The following is a 24,376-nucleotide window of genomic DNA, read 5'->3' as shown; positions in this document are numbered from 1 at the left end:
GCCTCAGGTGATCCTCAAACGTCCCTTAGTTCTGCTGTCACAGGCCCAGACAGTATCGTGACGCATCTTTCCACGTGTACACTCCATTTACAATCATTCACCAGTGTTTTTCCTTTCCCAGCAGAGAAATTGTCATTCATCTTGTGCCAAAATGTAAGTGAAGGCACCTTTGGTGAGGACTAAATTAATCTTTTCTCCAATTACTTTATTTAAACTGGCATATCTGATGTTTGCCAGTCTGTCCTCCATTTTCAAAGTACCTTCAGACCTCTCGACCATATTTATTTGGACAATTCTGAAATTTATTTGAACAAGGACAAGAAGAAAGAGGTTTTCGGAGTCATTTAGACGGTTTTAAGAGTCAAACTTCCAACACTAAGAAAGCCACACTACTAAAGCTGATTTTTCACCATGATCAAGAATCAATATAAATGCATCAAATTAGCTTTTTAACTAAAATCAAAAGACAAAAAAGTTTTGATTGCTGCGGTCGTTACTTTGTCTGATAATCCAGCTGTTGTCACTTAGCTGTTGATGGCAGCAGTTTTAAGCGAAATGAAAAAAAAAACTGAACAGTTTTTTGTTGTTGTTGTTGTTGTTGTAATAACCGACCATCTGAATGCAATTCTGCAACGACAAAAAGAAAAAAAGACAGAGGCCGAATGAAATAAAATGCCATTTTATTGTTCAGCTGTGTCATAACCTCGTCTCCAAAATAAACACAGCAGGACTACAACTGTTTGTCAACTGAGCTACCCTTGATAGGACATAAAACTGGGTTTTAAAATCAGACCACCAATGATAGCGTTAGAATTTTCTATCAGACATCCAATGATAGCATACAAAATAGTTGTTAACCTACCAGTGATACTGTATATAAAACACTTGTCTCTAGATTTATCCCAACCCACCCTCAATTTTGCCCACATCCCTCTTTAGAACATTTGTAACACTGACATATCTTATGCTTAAACAAGCACATATTAAGAATGCATAATTCTCCATTTTTGAGATTATAAAAAACAAACAAACAAAAAAAAAACTACACAATGTTACACTTTAAGTCGGAGTACATTTTCAACTGATTATTAGTGTTCTACACATTCGACCATAACCAAATGAACATTGTATAACATCACTATAACTTAACACTACGTGTAATATATGTTCTTAAAAAAGAAAGAAATTACAAATGATTAGCAACAAAGAAAAAATGAATATGGCTAGTGCGAAGGCAAGCTGGGTCAGTACCATAACAGAAAATGAGTAATACAAAAAGAAATAAAAAACAGAATAAGAAAAAGTAGAAACAAAAAAAACTGATAAGAATACAGGCAAGGCTAAAACATGTGTTTCACACTTTTAAGATCAACCTCATGTGCATTCATCCCAATAGATAACCTGCCATTAGACCTTCATTGTGTGATTCCACATCTGATGCTTTAAATCTTAATCCCCCCCCGCGCGTTTCAACTTGCTTAAACATTCCTATGGCAACCATCTTTTATTTCTTCCTTGTGTCAGGCACTTTCCAAGACAACTTATTCCTCTTTTCCTTCAACACTCTACAGGGCAATCATAATGCTGCTTCAGACAATACAGGCCAGTCACAACGCAGGTTCTATAAGAAAACAACTGCAAAGAACAAAAGGTTCAATTAAATTAACATACTGTTATTTATAGAATTATCTTAAAAAAAAAAGAAAAAGCATTGTAAGAATTCTGTGGATTGTCTCACCAATCCTACAGGTCGGTGTCAAACCAGGCCAGCTGGTTGCTGTCCATCAGATCCTGGGTGTGGCCAAGGTCTGGCAGAGGATCAGTGTGGTGACCCAGGTCAGGCAGCGTGTCAGCATGGTAGTCGGCACCGTCCATCATAGGGTCCAACAGGGTGTCCTGGCCATAAGCTGCTGGGTAACCCCGGTATGCATCTGAAAGGCAATTAAGCGATTCAAACTAGAGAAAACATGCTCCAACTCCAACAATTTCAAGCTAAAAGACACCACATAATAACCATATGATGTACAGCTAGTTTTAGTTACTGGATATTTATGAACTCACAGGTTTCTGCTTTGTAATTGAGAACTGAAAATAAAAACATTTAAAAATTATTATTATTTTTTTTTTTTAAAAAGGATCGGTTTTGGTGGAAAAACAAAAATGTTTTGTGGCAACAAAATTCAGCAGTCAATGTATTTTCAGTTGATAAGTAACAACCATGTGCACATAAAAAAAACAAAAAAAAACAACAGAAAGACTTAGAAGAAAAAAAAAACTCACCATCCTGCCTGTAAGCCAGCGGGTCTCCCTGTGCTCCCATATCCAGTCCCAGGTCTCCAGTCTTTAAAGAATCCAACAGTGATGAGTGTTTAAACAAGAAGTAAATAAAAATATAAATCTAATCATTGTTGTCTGCTGGTGGACATACATCGATTACAGTCAATTAAAATGCGCCAATAAATGTGTTTTGCTTTACCAAAAAGGTTTCGGATGCTGACAAACCATATATATCAACTTGAAAAGATCCTCCATTTCTTTTGCGTTTGTGTTCATGACTATTTCTGCCCCACACCCCACCACATAGACTGCTTAGATGATTTCATTACCATTTTGTGTGCATTCACTTACATCATTCCAGGCCATAGGCTCAGTCCTGAACAAAGAGCTGGTCAGCTCCACTGACAGACGTTTCTTGTAGTCCTGGGGTTTGTCCTCAGACATGCGGAACAGCACAGCTGCGGCATAGGTTGCTGCAAAGTAATCCAAGGCAGAAGTTAAAATAAAATCAGGTTGGCGCGATAAAAAAAACATAACGTGTATGCTGTATTTTCACTTGTATACTCACCAACGCCCTCATTACGGGAGTGCAGCAGCTCAGTGAGTGGTGCAGTGGCTCCTTCAGCTTCGATTGCCTCAGCAGCTTCTTTGTCCTGGGCCAGCTCACACAGCACACCTGCTGCAACACGCTGAATATTCTCCACTGGAGAATAAAGCAACTGGATACAAGAACAGAGAAGAAAAAAAACATGCTCAAAGACGAACCAAAAGGCATGTAATAGACCAACTGAATTCAGAGGGGAGGAGAAAAATGTGTTAATTCACAGATTTTGTAACATTAAACCATATAAATTTCAAATGTTAATGCAGCTTGTGTGGGAACTTAAATCTGGGTTTAGTTTTACCTGGACAAACAGTGGAATGGTGTTGAGCCCTCTGATGACAATTCTGTTGTGGACATCCCGGGCCAGGATGTGCAGAGCTCCTGTGCACCCTTCAACTATTTCCTCCATACGCACACCCTCCTGGATGTTTGAGGGAGGACAAAACAAAAACACAAGAGGTTATACAAACAAACACACACACAAAAGACAAAAAAAAGGCTGAATTTAAGAAAAGTCAGAGCATGTCACATACAACAAACTGCTGCTGATTGCCTCCCATGCTGGTGCGCCTCTGGGTGTCCTGGTGAGCTCTGACAAGCAACTGGACCAGACGGGGGATGGCGCCCTGCTCCCGCAGAGCGCTGTGGTTGGCCGGGCAAAGCGCCAGGTTGCGAATTAGACCAACTGTTGCCTAGACAGAAGGAGAGTTTAACATTTTGAGTTAGACTTAGTTCTCTTAAATGAAATGAGTCAGTGTTGATTAGTTTACCAAGACTTCAAGATTGTCTGTTAACCAAGGAAAAATGACCTTGATAAGTGGCCAGTGGGACGGAGGGTGCAGTAGTTTGACCACCACAGGCAGGCCGTAGTGAAGGCGCACGGCATTCTGGGCCATCTCAGCATCCTGGTGGCGGGAGGTCAGGTGACGCAGGGCACAGACTGCTGGCTCTGTGATGTCCTCTCTGTCACCGGCCCGAAGCACTGTTCGCACCAAAGCCTCAATGCCACCAACCTGGCATTTTAAAAAAACATAACAACAACCAAACTTGTTTATAAATGATATCATCTACACTCCAAAAAAACGCACAGTAATTTTCACGTGTTAATGTTTGAAGTTGACACATTTAAATACACACCTGGCAGACCATAAGTTTGTTACTGTAGTTGTTGCAGGTCAGGTTGGAGAGGATGCCAGCAGCACATGTCACCACATTGATGTCATCACTGCCCAGCAGCTGGACCAGGGTTCCCAGGAGACCTTCCATCCCCTCCTATGGCGAGCAAGAGGGCAGCGGAGCACACAAGGAAAGAAATCCAATTTGAATTCAGATTTAATCAGATACCTCTAAACAAATTCTATGCATGAGCAAAAAGTAGAAACTAACATATTCAATTGTCACTCTTAAACAGAAAAATGTTTTTCTTATGAACAGGTGTGTGTTGTACTGATGAACCAGCAGCTTCTCTGAAGTTGACATCTGTAATTGTAGAAAACGTGCTGTACCTGTTTGGTGGCAGCATCTGAAAGATTCCTCAGAGTCCAGAGACAGTTCTGGACCAGACGCTGGCTTTGGTCTGTCAGATGAAGCCCCAAGGCCTGCATGCCTCCTACAGTCAAACAAAGTCTTTACATCGGAAAACTTCAAACTGGGCAACAAATTCCCAACAAAAATTCTAAGTTAGACTTGTAATAAAACCCACAGCTGCACGGCAATATGTTATACCAGCAGATATACACTTAAATCTTTTCTCACCAGACAGTGTTACTGTTTATTTTATGTACCAGATGTATGTACGTACCAGCTTCTACAATGGCAGGCTTGTTGCTTGAGCAAACAGAGAGCACCTTGAGCACTCTGCTTGTGGTCCACAGCAACTTTTCATACGTGAAGGTCCTCATTATGTTGACCAGGGCCTGGGGACCACCGCTAGCCAGAATGATAAGCTGAGAAAAAGACAGTTTCATATTTATGATTAAACAATTTTGAAAGCCATGTTTTCCCATCAAATGTACTCAAGGGACTCGTTGTCTAAAAAATAAAATGAATGAATGTAAACACCTTGCTTTCCTGATTGCCATAAGCCAGGATCTGTAGGCAGTCAGTAGTGATCGCCAGGAACTTGACATTGGTGTTAGACAACAGGGCTACCATTTTTTGCAGTCCCCCAGCTAGGCGTACAGCCATTTTGGCCCCTTCCTGGTGCAACAATAGGTTGTGGAGTGTGGTGATGGCATAGAACAGAACGCTGTCCACTGGTGAGCTGGAAAAGCATAAGTTATTACTCCAAGCAAAATAACACAGCTATGTCTCTATTAAGACTAGGTAATGATAATAATTAGCTGTTCCACATTGCATCTCACATCCTGACTATTAGATACAATCCTTGGCCAGGGGACACACACCGAAAGGGATTTTACTAAAGCTGTTTTCACACATAAACGTCTGAGATGTTCAGGAAAACATGACGACAATGATCCGGTCTTTTCCCGCTGCGATGTGCTAGTTCACACAAGCACAGCACGGGGAGGGGGAAGGGGAGAGACAGGTGTCTAGAACACAGGAGGCAGGACGTGATGCAAAAATTACGCAGTGGAAATCGTTGTGCTATCTTAACAACAGGTTGTGAATAGCAGAGGAGACTCCTTATTGTGTTGATGACTACTGTATGTATCCACAATAGTAGAGAACAAGAGAAAAGCAACATACAGGTCAGCAGAAACTCACCAACACACAAACACAGCGAATGAAAATGCTCAAAAATATTTGCTGACACATTCATACATCGTCTCACCAAAGAAATTCAAATGAATGTTGTGCGGTCATTTGCGTTCTCACATGTCGCCTCTTCCCATGTTTCAGGACTCCAACGCATGTGTGAAACCACCGTAGGCAAATGAGGAATTGCTTAATTTGGTCAGGTCTAAGGTGCGCAACTTTTGTGCCTCAAAACACTTTCAGCCGACTAACTGAACAACAAGGTTTTTCTAGCCATAGTTTTGTCCGTGCTTGTGGCCGATTCAATGAGCTGTATTTGTGAGTCACTCAGGCAGCACGAGACAATTTCAGACATGAATTGGGCACAAGAGTCCAGACCTTAACCCCACTGAGAATCTCTGGGATTTGCTGTTGACTCTTCCCTCATCAATACAAGATCTTAGCGAAAAATGAATGCGACTCTGGATGGATATGAATGTTGTGTGATTACATTAGCTAAATAGTGAGCAAAATATTACCATAAGTTCCGGACTATAGAGCGCACCTGAATATAAGCCGCACCCTCTCATTTTAAAAAGAAAATCCATTTTGTACTTGAATAGGCCGCACCGGATTATAAGCCGCGGGTGTCCACATAGTAATATGAGATATTTACACAGAAAGATGTTACACGTGAGGATTTTTAAACTTTTAAATAAATGCATATGGTAACAGAAACAAATACCTACATACTGCAAATGCTTTTTTTTCCCGAACAGTATCTGTAACACGGCTGGTTTTAACTTACATACCTATCGGTAACGCACAAATACGTGGTGTAAATGCTTTTTTTTTTTCGAACAGTGCCTGTAACACAGTAACACAGCTGGTAAAAAAAAAAAAAAAGACAGTAACCTACCAGGAAAAGTCATTGATCGCCTTCAATTTAAAAGCTGCATCATACGCATTTCTTTGTTTGTTTTCCATGTTGAGAGTGAGTACAAATGACCGATTTACAGTAATTTAGTAGTGTAAGAGTGTTTGATTTATCGTATAATTTCATTGGACCACTGTGAACTATTCCTTAATTGTATTGGTCTAATGTTACGGTGCAAAATATTTTTGGCGGCATGAAAACAAAAGAAAAAAAGCATATATTAGCCGCACCGTATTATAAGCCACGGTGCTCAAAGCCTGGGAAAAAGTAGCGGCTTATAGTCCGGAATTTACGGTAAGTCACTTTTTTTGGTAAGCCAGAATACATTTTGCAGAAGATCACAACAGACATTGCACATTGACCTAAAAAAAAAATAAAACAACATCTTACTAAAAAGCTATTTTTAATGAAAAACCAGGAGTTTTGCAATATTACCACCAAGAAACATGATGGAATGATTTGCTTTATATCCTACAAACCCTGCTATCATATAGGCAAATAATGCTGTTAACTTTTTAGGTGCGTTAGTATCTCAAAACTGCTCAACTCAATCGGGTTCTCAACAAATATATTTCAATACAGACATTAATAGCACTAAGCACAACAAAGAAATCCAATCACTGCATAGCTTTAGGAAATATCTTTATATAAACCACTACTACGCTTAAACCTTCTTGAAGCTTGAGGTGTGTAGTCCAAGTTGCTGCATGCATCTTAATCTATACAAAGACTGTACTTGAAAAAGATGCGGTTCTTCTCCGCTTTTTGTTCCAACCTGCACTTCAAACAAAGTAAAGTGATTCCAGGTGCACATTCAAACACACACGTGCAACATCCGACAAGTTGCAACTTGCCAGAGAGCCAAGTGTTTGGGCTGCGAGATTTTGCTTTTTTTTTGGGGAATCACAAAGAACCTACAAAGGCTGACCCTTCATTGTTCTCAAATAGAGTTCTGAGGATTTTCATCCCACGAGAATTTTGTTGGTTGAGGATACAACCAACCTTTGCCACTCACATTTTTGTTTGTATAAAAGTGTCTATGCCATCAAGGCATAAAGCTGCTCAAAGTTACTTTAATTACACTATTTGTCTTCATTAGCAGGTGACATTAGCTAACTCATGAGTGACAAGACCAGTAGCGGTTCCTGCAGAGCACACTGCTGCAGTTTGACGATGTGCATGGACTTCGACTGCACCGTACAGAGTGAGGAGAACAGGAGAAAGCAAGCAACTGGGGCTTTTTTCCCCAAAAAACATTTTGGACAAAATCATGTTGCTATATGATAAATAAATAAAAAACTAAAACCTGAAGGACATATCTTTAGCCTGAAAATATCTTGCAAATTAGTTGACCGATATAGGGCTGTGTTGTATACAACATAGACATAAGATGCTTAGAAACACGAAACAATTTTCTTATCAAACCACTAACAACCATTAGATCTGTGCAAAAACCTTATCTAGTCTAAGATGGGTTATTTGCACTCTTGTTTTTGCTTCATACCGTGGAAAAAGATTCTCCATTATAACATATAAACACGATTAAGTGCCGTAGTCTTACCCCAGCATTTTGACAAGGGCAGGGATGCCTCCAGACTTGAAGATTGCAAGGAGACCCTCACGATGGTGCGAAAGGTTGTGTAAGGTGCCAGCAGAGCAACGAGCTGTCTCCACATCACCAGTGTTTTGCATGGCACGAACAACTGCTGAAACCATTTGCGGTGAACGCATTAGAGCATGGCGTGATGCCTCCTTCTTAGACAGCTGATGCACCATTACTGCTGCTTTATTTACAACAACCTAGAACAGAGGTGAGATTCATTAGGGACGTATGGTCAAAGATTCAGGTGGCACTCTTCTAGCATTTGAATGTACTTGGATAATAGTTCAGGTCATTTGCTCACATACCTGGTCCTCATCATTGAGAAGTTTGGTGAGCTCAGGTATGGCACGGGTGGCCAGCTCAGCATCATCTTGATAGTTAATGAGGTTGACCACAGCATGCTTCAGCATCTGAGAGGGCTCTGCCAGACGCTGTACTGCCGTTGGGTGGGTAGCATCCAGCTGGGTAGGTGGGATCTGAATGCCTTCTTCCAAAGTCTCTGGAAACATAGCAGCACGCACGCGCTGGGCCCGGGTCATGGCATAACCCTCAATGTCTGGGAAAAAAAAAAAAAAAAAAACTTTGCCATAAATAACGGTTTGTAATTAATCACTTGTAACACTCCCGAAGGTGCCCTATGACGTACATCATCAGATCCTTTGCTGTCCTCTAAAAAGTAAGCTGATTCACCTGAGATTCAGCCTCATCTCAGCACCAGTTCCTCCTCATATCCCTGTCTAAAGGTACTCGTCATTGCTGGCCCAACAAGTTTGGCAGTCACAGATATATAGATAGAGATGGTTGAATTAACTCTAATGTTTTGGCTCATTTGTATTCATCAGTATCTTATATACCTGTAGCCTCGGGAGTGAAGGGTGGGTTGAACTCCCAGTCATAGAGAGTTGGATCATCTTCCTCAGCATCCGGGTTCCCTTTGCCGCTCAGGGATGGTGCAGAGGTGGTGACACCAGACTGAATTCCTGAATCCAGATAGGACTGCTGCTGCCACTGGCTCACAGCAACCTTACTGTCACCCATAGCCATGTCCAGCTCCATCAAATCAGCTACACAAAACAGACAAAAAGGTAAGACATAAGTTGTGATACACTAGGAGAAAATTAACCCTCATGCTCTCCAAGTTAGAGCCAAGTGTGTGAATAGTCTGCTTGGTATGCTGTGTAAACATGATCACATTGCTCAAAGAAAAATGCTTATCTAAAAATAAAATGTCAAACGTATTAGTCCACATTTGTATCTGGCTTGCTCATAATGTTTACGTAATAACCAGTAGTCCGCTTGCAGGGGTATGCATTGTTTTCAAAGAGCTGCCAGTCTGTCTAAACAAACATCACCTACAATATCTCTCCACATTTGAACTGCGGTTAAACATCTATCAGCTTTAACGAGACATACCGACGTATAACTAGTTTGATCAAATAACTCCTGATTTCAGCTGGCATCTTTTGAAGTAGAAAACAGAAGAAGAAGAAGAAGAAGAAAAAAAAAAGGGCAAAGAATAGAAGCCCCACCACCAACTAAGCTTTTCATGATCCAACTGCAAACTTGTGTAGACACATGAGGGATACATAAATGCTCACAATAGTATATGGGACTTGCGTCAGCTTCAGCAGAGGTTCTGCATTGATCTAATACAGAAGCATAAAACAAGCTTTAAAGGGGTAGAAAATGTAATGGACAAAATTGCAAATCCAATTTGAATGGAGAGAAGAGCAATGAAAACTTTTTCCCCAGTGCCCGAGACCTTATACATTAAAAAATGTAAACATACATTTTCTCTGTTATTCCCCCACCTTTAGTTAAGGAGTAACTCTTTTGTAACCAAAAACAGAAATACAATTACTGTGGTACATGTTCCATTGTTTTCCCCTCATGTCCACGATGCCTCATGGCTTACAATCATTAACTTACACAGGGTACAGATGAATTCTTGTATTTGGTCAAATCAGGAAAAAAAAAGAAGAGTAAAACAGCCATTTGTATTAACAAACCAAATTTATATAGATGTTTTTTTTGTCCATACTCACACTGTGTAGCCATTGTTCTTGCCTGCCCTCAGCCCGCACAGCAAATATGTCTGGAAAAAAAAGAGAAAAGGTATACAGAAAAGTAAGAAAACTCACACTCACAACTCAAACATTTGACAAGTCTAACCTGAAAGTAATGTTCAGGAGGTTCACATACGTGGTCTCAAAAACTAAATCGCTCTCCACTGCGATACCTGTGTCAGTCCCTCAAAACCCTTGTTTGGCTTGCTAACGTAGGTATGGGGGAAATGCCGAGCCTCCACCTCCAACCGAGAGAGCAAAGCGGTGGGTATTTCCAGGCCAGCACGAACACAATTCACCATTCAGCGGCAAAGAACATCAAAGGCATATTTCTCCCCCTCCCCCTACCACGGCCAAGTTCCGACCTCGCAGCTTGGGTTTCCAACGAAAGAGTCTCCCCCTCCGCCCGCAATCGCTTCCATGACTCCTCCTCTCATGGTAGCTCTAACTACCAGCGTAACAAACTGCCTCATCAACACCAAGCGAAAAACACAACCAACTATATGGGTTACATCCACAACCAAGTGAATTTAATAAGCTCAAAATTCAAAATCAGTATGCTGCCATTTATTAGCCACCCCTGCTAGCTAACAGGTTGGCTAGCTTACCTTGAAGCCACCGTAAGCTTAGCCAACGTGCGTAGCTAATCTTTCCGTTAGTTAGCTAACTAGCTAACATAAACAATCAGTGTTCAAGGATTTGGCCACTTAGTATAGGGCGTACGATATGTCACAAAAAGCAACCGGTATCACAGATGGTCGTTTTCTAGTAAAATAGTTAATAACAGCAGTCGTGACATTCAAGCAAATATTCTCAAATATTCAATTCATGTTTGATTAGCTTAGCAATCCAAGACGTATGAAAAGTAGATCCAGGCGCCACCGTACAAAACCTGCTGTGCTGCCACCCAAATCAGAGAACCCCACCGTAGCTCCCTCTGATCAAATATGATTTTCTTTGGTGAAGCATGCATTGACACGCTGTAAATACGTCTTAGATAATTCGCACTAAACAAACGGTCTTTACCAGAGTTGAGCGGCTCCTCCGTGGTTCTTGCAAGGATTTTCCCCCTTTCTCGTAGCTGAAAATAGGAAAAGGACTGCTAGGTGAACCACCCGTACTAGTCCGAACCACACCCGCTGCTGCTCCGCTGAAGATGTTGCTTCCGCCTGTGCGATCGAACATCAAGATGGCGAAGAGCGAAAATACAGTACTCTGCCGCACTTGGAAAAGTAGAGCGTTCCCACAAAACAAGTTTTAGCAAATAGCCTGTTATTTTCCAATTTTCACAAAATAGGCCCATACTTCTGTTTTAATACTAGCTGTTCATTTTAGCTGTGAGGTTTTTTTAGCAACATAAATCAAAGTAGTATTGGTGATGAAATGAGAGGTGCCGCTGGAAAGAAGTGAAATTCATGAGCTGCTGTGATTTGACACAAGGGTCAAATTAACATGGAATTAACTGAACGATTAAAAACTTTCTTTCCACGGCGTATAAGACCACAATTCACAATTTTCACATTGTCACAATTTGGCCAGCAGGAGGCTTGCAAACAGTGAAAATGGGGTTTATTTTACACACGGTAAGAGGAAGGGGTTATTTAACAATACAGCATGCACAGCTTTGTCTAAAGAAAAAACATGTCGCGCACAAAATACACTGACAACAAAACTACAGGAAAATGTATATTGTCAGTTTTCTTTTAACACCCTTTTTGTCCTCCCAGGACAAATTAGATGACCTTGACAGTTGAACTCAGAAGCTCTAGTAGACTTATCTGGTTTATACAAAGCTTTAAAGGGTTTAATCACTGCAATTCCGAAATAGGGATAATTTTCTTATTAATGCACGTGGTTTAAAGGAATCATTTGTAGTCCAGCTGCAATGTTATTCAAATTCACATGTCTGTGGTCAAAGCCGTTTTCAACATTAAATCTAATTTTCAACGTACAAGAAAAGTAAGTACATAACTAGAAAGCTCCACTGGACCCATTATTGAATAAAGGAAAACAATTATTGAGTTAAAATAAACATAACCAAAACGGCAATTATCCTGCATACAGAAGTGCTCGTCCATGTGTGTGACACATGCTACAGGCCGGAAACGGTCAAAGTCCAAAGTGTCATTGAGTAGCACGTTGTTGACACTGCAGGAAATGCAAAAAATATATATGAGCAGGAACAATACCTCTTATTAAGTGAAAAATGGCAATAAAAATATGTCTATAAGAAGTAAATATGATTTATGAGACATAACATGCAGCCAAAGCCCATGGAAATCAGTATCTTCTTTTTTCACATTGCTCAAATTAACCTTGCATTGGGTGGTTACAATTCTTTTGGCTGCTTTTAAAGTCTCGCTCCAGATTTTGTGCATTTGTGCTGTTTACATCAAGACTTTGGAGTAACAATATGGTACATATAAAACACGATCGAATTAATATCTAAATCTGCAGGTTGGCATCAGAAAATTAGGAAAGCCAGCAACCAAAAAACTAATTGCATGAAACATTTTTTTTGGTAAAAGTTGGGCTGAATGCAATCCACTTATGTACTTCATACTTATGAAACTTTCACACAGCCTATATATGACGGGTGAGGTGAGGAATCACTGACTACATTTTGTGGTGAACTATGTCATCGTTAAGCTCATGAAGTTGATTGAGTTGACATTTTTAGAATACTAAATAGGACCTTACCATTGCTGCACAAATACAATTAGAAAAATTAAAATGGAAATTCTTGTCAAAACACAGGTAGCAACAACTTTGTGTGCATTTTATGATGACCGTGTTCCCAATCATACTCCTCTTCTAGGTACTCGTGACCCTTTTGTGCACAAAGTAGTATTTACTACTAGCGATAAAATCTGGTTGTCATGCTGGATTTTAGCTGCTTTCGTTTGTGCCTGAAGCTACAACCAACATTGTCCTTCTTTATCAACAAGGACATTCCCAAACCCAGTATCTCTCACGAAAGAACTATAATAATAGAAATATAATAATAATAAATTTTAAAAAAGGAGCCATGTGAATCCGAATAAATACACCTTTTATTTGACTGATTGACAGATCTGATTATACAAACGCCAACACGGAGCTCTGAAATAACAAGACCAATCGGTGAGATAATGACTGTACATTCTTGATGTGGCTCTCCCACGTTCTGAACCCCTCCCCCTTTTCTAACCACCACCCTGCTAAGAGTAACTACGGAACTTAATTACTAGTGCTTTTTCCTGTACAAGTAAAGCTCAGCTACCCACCCACCCTCTAACACCCTCCCCGTTCAATGCACTACCTCAGTGGGCTGTTTGGCCAATCACAGGACAGGTTGTCATGATGAACCTTAGTACTCAGGTACCAAGTTGGATTTTGCAGTATAATTCAATTAGGCTTGGTTGTGTAAGTCTAGCAGATGCGGCTGCTGTAGTAGACGTTTGTACAATTCGTAGTGTATGAGCCTGGAAATGTTTTTGTTTTTTTTCTTTAATCATTTGTCTGTAATGCAAACTGCCAAAAAAAGAAAAGAAAAAAGAAAATGGATCTGGGTTGAAAGAACTTTCCTAACTATTCCCTATTTGCCACATTCTCACTCTGCTGTTCACAATCTTACACACAGACACACATACACACAAAATTGCGCACGCACACTCAAATACTGTTATGTTTTTCCCTTCATCTTAAAACAACAAGTTTGCATGTTCGTTTAGGATTCTTTTTTTTCCATTTTTTTGTCCTCAATCTCTTCCCTCAGCAAAGTGGAACTTGCCTCACATACGTTAAACAAACACACAATCATCCCTATATTACCTAAGTGCAATTTCTTCCACATGCACACTCAGCATATCCTACAGTAAAAATACCAACTGTACCATCACAATAAATGGATGGATAAAACACCCTCACTTTCATCCTTGAACCCAACTCTTGCTTCTTATCACCCCAACCTTCACACCCCCACTAGGTCCCCTTAACCCTTATACTCTCACGTAACAGACAGTCTTGCATGTAACGGTGACAAATACTTGTCCTCGGTGTAACAGCCAGGAAGAAAACAGGGGCTGGGCGGGTGCAGGGTGTGGAAGAAGGAATATGGAAGGAAATGGCCAGTTCTTCTCCTTGAGAAGAAAGTGAAAAGACGACGGGGAGGAATAACTGTACGTCCACCCCTCCGTTTCCCCCGCATCTTTATGATGAAATGGAGGATGAAGGTGGAGGGAAGAATGGAGGTGGATGGTAACTGAGGTGGGGAGAGAAGAAGAACAGGGGTGAAATGTGTTGGTTGGTCTTCATGTGTCCTGGCCATCGGTGGCAGGGGCGTCGTTGGCATTGGACAAGTCTGAGTCAGTCTCCCGGCTGGATATGCGGTCCAGCTCTGCCTGGACGTCGCTCAGGCCCAGCTTCGACCCTGCAGCAGGTGTTGGTGGATACACGTGGACACACAGATTAGTGCTATATTTTAGCAAAAGTCAACACAAAAGCAGGTCAACCAGCTCGGTAAATACAGAAGTACATTTTCAGCAGTGAGTGGTCAAACCACAATGCAATAAACACAAAAGCAAGTACACATGGTGAAAATAAGAGCTGGGTGAAACAGCGATCATTTCAAATAAATGAATATGAACATCAACCTCACACAAACATTTAACTAGGCTGCAGTGCCTTCAGTGCACTCATTGTGTCTCAACTCATTTGCAAAAGGAAGAGCAACTGTACTACTTCTGCTGCTCAGTATGATAGCGGCTTCCTCTGAGAAGAATAGAGGGCTGAACATAGATCTCCATACGCTCTCCGTTGGTTCTTTGCAAACAGACATCTACATGTTACCGTGTTTTGCTGATACTTTGGGGCAGTCTCATAAATATGTGGAACAATCAAGAAAAAAAAAGAAGGACATCTTAATTAATATGCGGCTTTTCCCCTTTGTAAATCACACAAGCCAAATTCTTTTTATTTCCATTTGCCTTCGTTTCCCCCTTTGAAACAAATCCTTAATACAAAGGGCTTACATTATTGTACAGTAATAACACAAATCATGCTGGATTCTTATTTGGGATTTAGGAGATTAATATATTTTATTTGTAGTGGCATGCAAAAGTTTCAGCTGTCATGCTCAGAATTTCTGTTACTGTGAGCGTTTAAGCGAGCGGACGGGAGTGCATCATTAATGTTTTTAACAATTTGAGTGGAAAAAAACTTTGGACAATGGAGCCAAGCTTTTTAGGGCTGCGGCTTGTTCACGGTTACCGTTAGGAAAGGTCAGGCGAAGCAAATTTCAAAACTGTATAAATACCCCGACTCCTCATACCTTGTCCCAACCATCAGCGTCCACCTGCTCCTTTAAAGTCCTAGCATTCTGAAAATAAAAAACAATGGATGCCAACAAAGCAAGAGAAGGCTTTGAGAAGAAAGCAAAACAAGGAGAACGGAGATCAAGCTGAGGTTTGGAAGACTGAGAAAACTTTCAAAGAAAAGTGGAAGGTGAATTAGACTGTGGTAGCAGTGTACTGCACATCAGAGTCCTCATGTCAAAGTTTGTCCTTTGGACCGATGAAGTTATAATAGAACTTTCTGGCACTCCTCTAATAATAATAATAAAAATAATAATGAAATCAAGCTGCCTGAGTTTGACATAAGGCTTTACAATATTGACAGAAATGAATAACTTTCTAATTAGACAGAATCGCTATAGTAATATTAAAGCATCGTGTGTGTTTGCGCTCCGTCTACAGTCAGCCAGTGTCAGCCCTGGACATCTGTTTGCTTTTGTCCTAATCTTTGTCTTTCAATACGGCTGAATTCCCAATCTAGTCAGAAAGAAGGGAGATGATTGTGCAGTGAGTGGGAAGAGAAATATATGTGCACGTGCTGTGATGTTTGCCAAAGGGGCTGTTAGTAAGAACTGAGCCAACACAGTGTGCCCCAAACTTTTTTCTTTAGGGCCCTTTTCCTTTGTTGTGTTAGTTTGAAATGAAAACAGAAAAAAAAAAAAAAGTCACCTTTATTAAAATGTTAATGCCGTGTGTCTTCCTGCCTTTTGGAGGTCAGGCCATCTGTTCTCCAATAAGAACAGAAACTTTGAACAGGGATGCCCAAACCTTTGCTTGCCACTGTATACGCATATTAGTTCTGCTGCGTTAAATACGTCAAATATACCGCTGGGATAAAAAATTGCCCTGACTGCTTTAGGAGAAACCAGTTAATGTTTTTATGGAGGCCCTCACGTTACGGTATATATGATAGACTGTAATACAGACATCTATGAGATACGACTGATGGAAATATCTTCCTGGCTTTAAGCAGTTTCACAGGAGATGCTTGCATGTTTGCATTACTGTGAAATATTATACCTTGAAACTTTTCACACTACCCAGCCTTATTAAAATCATGTACACTAATTGGGACAATGTTAGTGATGACAAAATGCAATGCAACGTGCAAAAGCAAAAAAAAAAAAAAAAAAGAAGAAAGAAGAAAAATCATTCAAACATATTAAAAGTGGAAAATTAACAATGGGAATAAATAGGATAGGATATTTAAAGGGGGAAGATGCAAATGTGTTAAGGAGTCATCCATGTCTTCCAGGTGGAAATCCTTCTGTGGTTGTGGGGCTTGGCCACAGATATGAAACTGGTGTATCTATTCCATTCCAAACTCATCAAATTGGCAAGTAGAATGCCGGAACTTTTATGTTTCACTAGAACACTCGATCACAAATTTCAGTTGTACATCCTTGTTTCCCATTATTGTGGTTTTAAGCCAACAAGTCTAACGTCCTCTCTGAAAACAAATTTAAAGGCACAAATAAATAAGTAAGTAAATAAATAGCCATGGGATCATCTCCTGAACTCAGGTAAGTTCTCAGGTTAGACAGACCTATGACCACCATAATGGATTGGGATATAACATAAAGCCTGCGGCCCAGTCTGTGAGTGTTTCTAAGAGAAATAAATGAGTGTTTCAAGAGGTTTGATTCCAAAATGGTTCCTTCTTGGATGCTGGAGAAAGATGGAGGTTCGGGGAGGGGAGTGTTGGAGGAGGGGTCAAAAGAAAAGAGGTCAAACCCAAGCAATGACGGATGAGAAATATCTTGCTCTCACACACCTTAACGTGGCCAGCATCCTCTGACTAGCATATACACATACACACATTATGAATGGTGTTAAAATAACAAAAGACTGAATGTGGTTAATGAGGTAAAAATAAATAAATAAATAAATAAATAAACGTCTTACAGAGCTACAAAAATGGCATAAAGGTGATAGAGATGACTGCGTGGTCCCAAGGAAGGACCCACAGGATGTAATGATTATCGTTATTAAGGGTAATATTCATGTCTGGAGTTGAGAACAAGTAGGGATAACATGACAGATGGCAAAAAACGGACCTTGACAGAGATAGACAGATAGAGAGATTTTTCCAGTCAGACAAGCCAGAGTGCAGCTTACAACAAAGGGCACCTTCTCACCTGACTTCCGTACAGTTCCAGGAGTATTGTTACCCCCACCGGGTGTCCCGGGCCCTCCTGTCCCCGCCTTTTTTGTCAGTAGACTGTTGAAGAAGTTGGCCAACACACCCTCACTGGTCTGACCTGAAGGATTATGTGACAAGAGTTAAAAAAATAAAAATAACATGGAAACAGTAATGCACTGACACAGCAAAAAAAACAGAGGTGGCTGTGCATGTACCAGACTGTGGCATGGCATTTGCTACGTTGGCCGCTGCAGAGCGATTACTTGTCCTTGGGGAGCCCGTGGGTGCCCTGCTAGCGGTGTCCTATAAACAACAACAGCTTCTTTCACACATATGGACTCTGGAGGGAGGCTTTCTTCATCTTATGAGCCAAAACCAAAGGGGGAAATAAAAGGAGCACTCACCACTGGCCGTCCTGCTGTCACAGTGGGCTGTTTGGCAAGCAGCGACTGCAAATTAGAGCACAATATGCACACTCAGTCCAATTAGTACCTAATTACCATATCAAGACCCTTGAGCCAGATTTAATTTGTGTACCCCCAAGCAGCACACCAACTGGGATTAATACAACTGAAATATTTTCTGACCTGCAGTTTTACCAGAAACACTTGGTCATCTTCTGCCTGAATCTCTTTTTCATGAACAAACTGATGAGAGGAAAGAAGAAGAAAAAAACAGAGTTTGCTTTCATATTTTCTTTGCAGCCAATATATCTATTGGACAGGATGACACCTTCAAAATCCCTGCAGGGATATTAGTTCAATAAATTTGCCTGGAAAGAGAAGCTCGTTGGGAGTATTTTACCTTTCTGACTGGAGGTTTGACTATTACGTCCTCATAGCTGTCGTCGGCTTTTACTGTCTGGAAGTTCTCATGAAGTATGGCGATCTTTTTCTCATTGTCCCAGCCTGATGGACTACGACAGGAAAGAGAGGGTTACAAACAAAAATAGGGATGGGCCTATCGTTCCTCGGAGATCCAGGATGCAAACTCTACCAGGCTTACATGAAGACAGCGTCTCTTTCCACCACTTGAGCAGGGCAGTGGAAGGGAAAGCCGTAGAGTCTGTGGACCAGATATTTGTAGAGGATGTCCAGGTTCTTCATCTCCTTCACTGATGTGTAAAGCAGAGATGCGCCATCTGACCTGGCTGTCAAGGATATTTTCCAACACCACAATTTTAGATCACAGAAGACCAACACTACGGTGGCAAACACAAGCTTTTCTTTTTTTAATAGCAGTGGAGCTACAGTTGAACCGATTCTAGCTTGAAGTATCTGCTACCAGCACATAGCTTTGCTCATTTCAAACACAATAAACCTGAAAAGTGTCAATATTGAGTATTGACCGGAGAAACTGCTCCTGAAAAGCAAACAACTTGATGCAGTGCCGGATAATCTATTTATAAAACTTGCTCCGCTGAAGAGCAACAGGTCAATAACTTTAAGTGGCCAAACTACCAATATTGCAGTCAACCCATTTTTGCTGCCTTTGTCTTTAGAGCAAAAAACTTGCACTTGCCAGTCCCTCAGTTGTGCTGCCGTCATTCCTCAGTAAACGGCCGCATGTTCGAAGAGGACGTGCAACAATGTGACAGAAATGTCCGAAAATGATCGTAAAATGACACATTCAATCATATTCATCAGCAGACCTATTAAGAGCTTGCGTATGTGCCATGTGATGTGTTCTGCGTTTGTTTGTGTGTGTGTGCCAGGTTGAGCTCGGCACCGGTGTCCAGGACACGACGTGTCGGTTCAAGGATACACTGCAGACAGAAACGTCTGATGTGGGACTGGATGAAGTCCAGGTGTTCGTCTCTGTAGTCATGCTCCTTCTCCAGTGTGCTGATAGCGTCACACTGAGGACAGATGAGCAGGTGTCAGAAGTCAGGTGACATTGGTGAACAGATGTGGGAAATCAGCGCACACACACACACAGTTAATTTATCGCCTTCATAAGTTTGTACTTTGCTTTTTAAAGCGCTCTGGGTTGCACTTGAAAAGTGCTACAGGAGTGAAGTTGAGTTAAGGTAAAAGTCAATCACGAAAACACACAGCTCAGTAGTGTGTGTGTGTGTGTGTGTGTGTGTACCTTAGTGCAGACCACCACCACTGGTATTCCCAGGTTGTGTGTAAGTGTGTTGTCTCCTAATGGCAGCAGCACGCCCTCCTCCTCTTCACTCCTCCTCTGAGGCGTGCCGTCCTCCCCGCTGCCCGGCTCTGTGTACTCCTGGAACTGTTTTACAACTGCGAGCAAAAAAAAGAAAGATGAAACATGAAAGTACCTAAGATGCAGAGGACATTTCATACAATTCATGTTTATTTTCTATTATTATTATTTTTTTTAACAAAGACCGTTCTTGTCCAAGAGCACTTCTGTGAGGCCTGTGAGGTCTGACTGCCGCCTGCATGACTCACCTCTGTGTTCCAGCTCCCGCAGCTTTTCCGGGGCGACTCGGAGTTTGTCGATGTGTTCCCTAGCAACGGCTGCCCACTTCTGGAGAGAGTCCAGGGTGTTCCACGGCCGCGACATGTCAACCGTTATTAGCAGCAACGTGCTTTCGATAGAGTCCACCGGAACGGCTACCCCCTGAAGACCCTTATGGTAAAGGTCTCCGTCCAACACCCACGCATTACACCTGGTCTGGTCTAAATAAACACACAGACACAAACAATTTAAGCAAACTCCAATACAATCTACTGCTGTTGTAGTGCTGGGTGAATATCGTTTAGTTCCAAAAAGAGAAACACAGATGAACTGCGGGCATTTGCTGGTTACCATCAATGTCATCATCATGGACACTGAAGTAGAGGTATTCCAGGCCACGCCCTTTCATGTACTCCTCAACCCCCTGTAGCTTCGCAACCAAGGTGGTCTTCCCCGAGCCCACCTCACCTAAACACAGAGAAAAAGTTAATAACATAAGGGAAAAAAAAGGGGCCAGTCAACCACAACATGCCCTTTGCAGGTTACATGTATTGCTTTGACCCCCTTACACCTACGGCATCCTTCATATAACAGACAGATGTGGCACCCTGCCTTTAAAGGATAAGCATGTACGCTGCAAAGGTAATAATGATAATGTAGATTATGTTATTGAACATGAAACATGTTTAGTTTAAACTGTAGATCAACCAGCATGTCACACCACTGGTAGGGGTACACAGTTTGTTAAAATCAGTCTCTTCAGTTTCCAGAGCGTTTTCTGTTCCCAAATACATCACGGTAACAAAAGATATGCTTATGATTGAAAAAAAAAAAAGGGGGGGGGGGACTCTGAAATGTCTTGACATCTCTGCTTAAAAACATCAGTTCGATTTTACATCTATCCTCAAAATAACTTGGACTTCATATTCCAGTTAGATTTGCAGATCTAATCTATTTCATTGAAATAGGGGATCAACAGCTGCAACTGTAAATTAGCTGGCATCATGTTAGATCTGCATATACCCCGCTGACAGCATGACACTGTTATTGTACTGCGTGTTACAAAGTGGAGCTGCATCCATTCCTGTCCTGTGCCATGTTGACTTAAACCGACAGGGGGACTCGGTGCATTAAAGCAGAGACTGCTGATGTTGTTATGGACATCTTAACAAACAAATGGCCTCACATCCACCCCACACATAGGTAACCAGCTCGCTGATTAGCTAAAATGGGTAGCAGGCGACGGATTATCCCGGGCGGATGTGTAGACAGCGTGTTTGGCGTGTGTGGACATCAGCGGGACAGGGAGGCACCCACTCTGCTTCCCTCACATAAAGCCCCGTACAAAAGAAAAATCACAGACCCTCTGCTTATTTTTCATTAGCATCACTGAATGCTACAATGACTTGCAGGCTTTCAAAGCAGCTCTCACAAGATGATGAGGTGGTGTGTGTGTGTGTGCGTGCGCGTACGTGCGTCAGTGTAGTCGCTCAGGAAAATACACTTGTCTCTGTTATTTCTCAGCTCGCACCAGCTACCAAGCTCGAACACAAAAGCCCCATCAGCTCAGAGCCAGCTAGCTTAGCCATCGAGCAGAATTAAGTCTAGCCATCATGTAGAGATGATCAACAGCTCCTGGGCTACCAGAGCTAGCGATGCCCATTGGCTAGCCAGGAGACTGCAGACATACACAGATACCCACCCATGACCAGGACATTTTTCCCAGACGGTAGCTTCGATCTTGAATGAGTTGACACTTCACTCAGGATGGTGGACCTGCGGAAAGAGCAGAGTCGTTACAACACAGCCAAACAAGGCTTGCTCGTTCATGTACAGACAACGACTGACACAGAGAGGCTAAAGCGAGCTAGAGCCGCTGTGTCACCAGTCAGTCTGGTGCTGATGCTAGCTAGCCTCATTAGCAGGCTAGCTGTCAAACCATCCTTATCCCAGCACCGTGGACTCTCTGCGTCCCCACACTTTGTACACAATAACTCACAATAACTTTAATCTCTCATCGCTCACCACAAGTCCTGTCCGTCATCCTCTTCTGGGTTGGAGTTGTCCAGTGTGCTCTTAGGTCCAGTAGAGGTGGAGGATAATAATGCACTCCTCCCTGCGGTCGCCATCTTCGCAGGGCTTGTAAACCTAACGGGGCGCCCGGATGTAGCAGCAGCAGCGGCAGTGAGCTAACCTACCCGAGCGCACCGCACGGCACATCACGCCGGGGCCGGGGCGTGGTCCGCCCGCACAAAGCTGGAGCTCCACTACAGACAAGCGATGATCTCATCCGTACAGTGACAACTCTGGACTAAACAACAAGTCCCAAGTTCTGTAGAGGTAGTCTACCACTGCATCCCGTTAGAAAAAAAAAATCTGGGACAAAAAAACGCCGTTGTAGAGGGAAATTGAGCTTTAAACGTTTAGAACACTTGCTGTACAAAAATAATGATCCTCTATTCATATAACTCTTTTACCTGGAAATGTTGATTTCCTATGAAAATGTCTCGAATTTGATCATTTTTCTAAAGAAAGAAAGAAAGAAGAAAAATCAAATCAAAAATCAAATCAAATTTATTTATATAGCACATTTCATGTACAAACAGTTCAAAGTGCTTTACATAAAATAAAAGCATTGCAGCAGGGAGTGCAAAAAGCATTAAAATACATAAAAGAATATACAAAGAAACAAATAAAATCATTTAAATGAATTTAAAATCAGGCAACAGTCTAGATAAGTTAAAAGATATTTCATGCATAGACACATGAGAACAGAAATGTCTTTAACCTGGATTTAAAAATGTCTACATTTGGTGAAAGTTTAATCTCCACTGGCAGTTTGTTCCACTTGTTAGCAGCATAACAGCTAAATGCTGCTTCTCCATGTTTAGTCTGGACTCTGGACTGGACCAGCTGACCTGAGTCCTTGGATCTAAGAGCTCTGCTAGATTTATATTCTCTGAACATATCACAGATGTATTTTGGGCCTAAACCGTTCTGGGATTTGTAAACCATCAGCAGGCTTTTAAAATCTATTCTGTAACTGACTGGAAGCCAGTGTAAAGATATTAAAACTGGTGTGATGTGCTCAGATCTCTTAGTCCGGGTTAAAACTCTAGCAGCAGCGTTCTGGATGAGCTGCAGATGTTTAATGCTCTTTTTGGGAAGTCCAGTTAAAAGAGCATTACAGTAATCGAGTCTACTGGAGATGAATGCATGGATGAGTTTCTCCTGGTCTTTTTGGGAGAGGAAACCTTTAATTCTGTTGATGTTTCTGAGATGGTAAAAAGCTGCCTTGGTGACAGCTTTGATGTGGCTGCTGAAAGTCAGATCTGAGTCTATCAACACTCCGAGGTTTCGAACCTGGTCAGTGATTGTAAGGTTCCGAGTCTCAAGATATTTACCAACGCTGAACCTCTTCTCTTTGCTACCAAACAGAATGATCTCAGTTTTGTCTTCATTTAATTGTAGAAAATTCTCTCTCATCCAGGTGTTTACTTCCTCCAGACACTGACACAGTACATCTGCTGGGCTGCAGTCGTCCGGCGACAGAGACACATAAAGTTGTGTATCGTCTGCATAACTGTGATAATTGATGTTAAAGTTCTGCAATATCTGACCCAAAGGGAGCATATACAAGTTAAACAGAAGAGGTCCAAGAATTGACCCCTGGGGGACTCCACAAGTCATGGCCACTCGCTCAGATTCATAGCTGCCAATTGTAACAAAATAACTCCGGCCTTCTAAGTAGGACCTGAACCAGTTAAGGACAAAATGACGTGTAATCTCCACTTCAGTGGCACTACACAAAACAAATGATCCAGCTTTATTATCTATATTCTGGAATATTTTACTGAGTGGGCCGTCAATCCATCATTGTTATTAGCCTAAATGATAGAATTAATTGTTTAAAAAAAAAGCAGGAATTTTTAACCTGGCATCGTCCAGTGTTCACTTAGTCACCCATTACAGCATTTTTACAGATAATATCACATTTGAACAAACATAACACACCAGGGAAGGGAAGTTTTAATGTCTTTCTTGGTAAAAAAGAAAATTGTCACTCTTCCCTTCAATGTGTTAATTGGGGCAAATGAATAAGTAATCAACCTCATCAGCACGACGGCACAGCATCTAATATAGGCCTAATGGGCAATGATAGAATATTTATTTAAAAATAAAACTGTCAGTATAAATAAATTTCCCAGAAAACCACACGCAAATCCGTTTTAGACAAAATATCCTCTCAAATACGCTGCCTCACAAATCAGTGCTTTGATTTGTGAATG

The 24,376-nt window shown here is 41.4% G+C and overlaps 2 protein-coding genes across 6 annotated transcripts; both read right to left on the bottom strand.

The window, feature by feature from the left end:
* Positions 1-663: 663 nt before the first annotated feature.
* Positions 664-11,346, bottom strand: LOC142368301 (catenin beta-1-like). Of its 4 annotated transcripts, none has more exons than XM_075450430.1 (18): positions 11,211-11,346; positions 10,164-10,213; positions 9,717-9,764; positions 8,973-9,182; positions 8,424-8,674; positions 8,077-8,315; positions 4,943-5,144; positions 4,683-4,827; positions 4,387-4,490; positions 4,019-4,153; positions 3,691-3,894; positions 3,415-3,573; positions 3,183-3,302; positions 2,846-2,996; positions 2,629-2,750; positions 2,281-2,341; positions 1,739-1,931; positions 664-1,635 (listed from the first exon to the last, which is right to left on the bottom strand). In XM_075450430.1, exons 2-17 carry the CDS (start codon positions 10,174-10,176, stop codon positions 1,744-1,746), a joined length of 2,352 nt encoding a protein of 783 aa, XP_075306545.1. In that variant the 5' UTR covers positions 10,177-10,213; positions 11,211-11,346; the 3' UTR covers positions 664-1,635; positions 1,739-1,743. The 4 variants fall into 4 exon arrangements, with proteins under 4 accessions (XP_075306545.1, XP_075306546.1, XP_075306547.1 ...); XM_075450431.1 differs by lacking the exon at positions 11,211-11,346 and adding an exon at positions 10,321-10,412; XM_075450432.1 differs by lacking the exon at positions 9,717-9,764.
* A 1,873-nt stretch (positions 11,347-13,219) lies between these two features.
* On the bottom strand, positions 13,220-22,318 carry dync1li1 (dynein, cytoplasmic 1, light intermediate chain 1). Of its 2 annotated transcripts, XM_075449811.1 has the most exons (14): positions 22,113-22,318; positions 21,790-21,863; positions 20,439-20,555; positions 20,078-20,308; positions 19,752-19,906; positions 19,425-19,518; positions 18,666-18,801; positions 18,465-18,576; positions 18,248-18,307; positions 18,065-18,109; positions 17,876-17,963; positions 17,656-17,778; positions 15,496-15,543; positions 14,506-14,595 (listed from the first exon to the last, which is right to left on the bottom strand). In XM_075449811.1, the coding sequence occupies exons 1-13, from the start codon at positions 22,214-22,216 to the stop codon at positions 15,536-15,538; spliced, it is 1,347 nt and encodes a 448-aa protein (XP_075305926.1). In that variant the 5' UTR covers positions 22,217-22,318; the 3' UTR covers positions 14,506-14,595; positions 15,496-15,535. The 2 variants fall into 2 exon arrangements, with proteins under 2 accessions (XP_075305925.1, XP_075305926.1); XM_075449810.1 differs by lacking the exon at positions 15,496-15,543 and having other exon boundaries at positions 13,220-14,595; positions 22,113-22,314.
* Positions 22,319-24,376: the final 2,058 nt, after the last annotated feature.

Source organism: Odontesthes bonariensis, chromosome 18 (assembly GCF_027942865.1).
Source record: "Odontesthes bonariensis isolate fOdoBon6 chromosome 18, fOdoBon6.hap1, whole genome shotgun sequence".
NCBI lineage: Eukaryota > Metazoa > Chordata > Actinopteri > Atheriniformes > Atherinopsidae > Odontesthes > Odontesthes bonariensis.
Note: the sequence above shows the minus strand (reverse complement) of the source record. Positions and strands in the feature narration are given on the sequence as shown.

Bases quoted from the DNA above. Each gene is read 5' to 3' on its own strand.
- dync1li1 (XM_075449810.1), bottom strand. From the start codon at position 22,216: ATGGCGACCGCAGGGAGGAGTGCATTATTATCCTCCACCTCTACTGGA. The intron at 17,779-17,875 runs GTACATGCACAG...ATAATCCTTCAG, and splicing joins AAATGCCATGCCACAGTCTG to GTCAGACCAGTGAGGGTGTG. The intron at 14,596-17,655 runs GTGAGAAGGTGC...CACCTGCTGCAG, and splicing joins TGGAACTGTACGGAAGTCAG to GGTCGAAGCTGGGCCTGAGC.
- LOC142368301 (XM_075450430.1), bottom strand. The intron at 9,183-9,716 runs GTGAGCATTTAT...TGTTTTGTGTAG, and splicing joins CGCAAGTCCCATATACTATT to CTGATTTGATGGAGCTGGAC. The intron at 1,932-2,280 runs GTGAGTTTTTTT...ATTGCCTTTCAG, and splicing joins GCTGGCTTACAGGCAGGATG to ATGCATACCGGGGTTACCCA.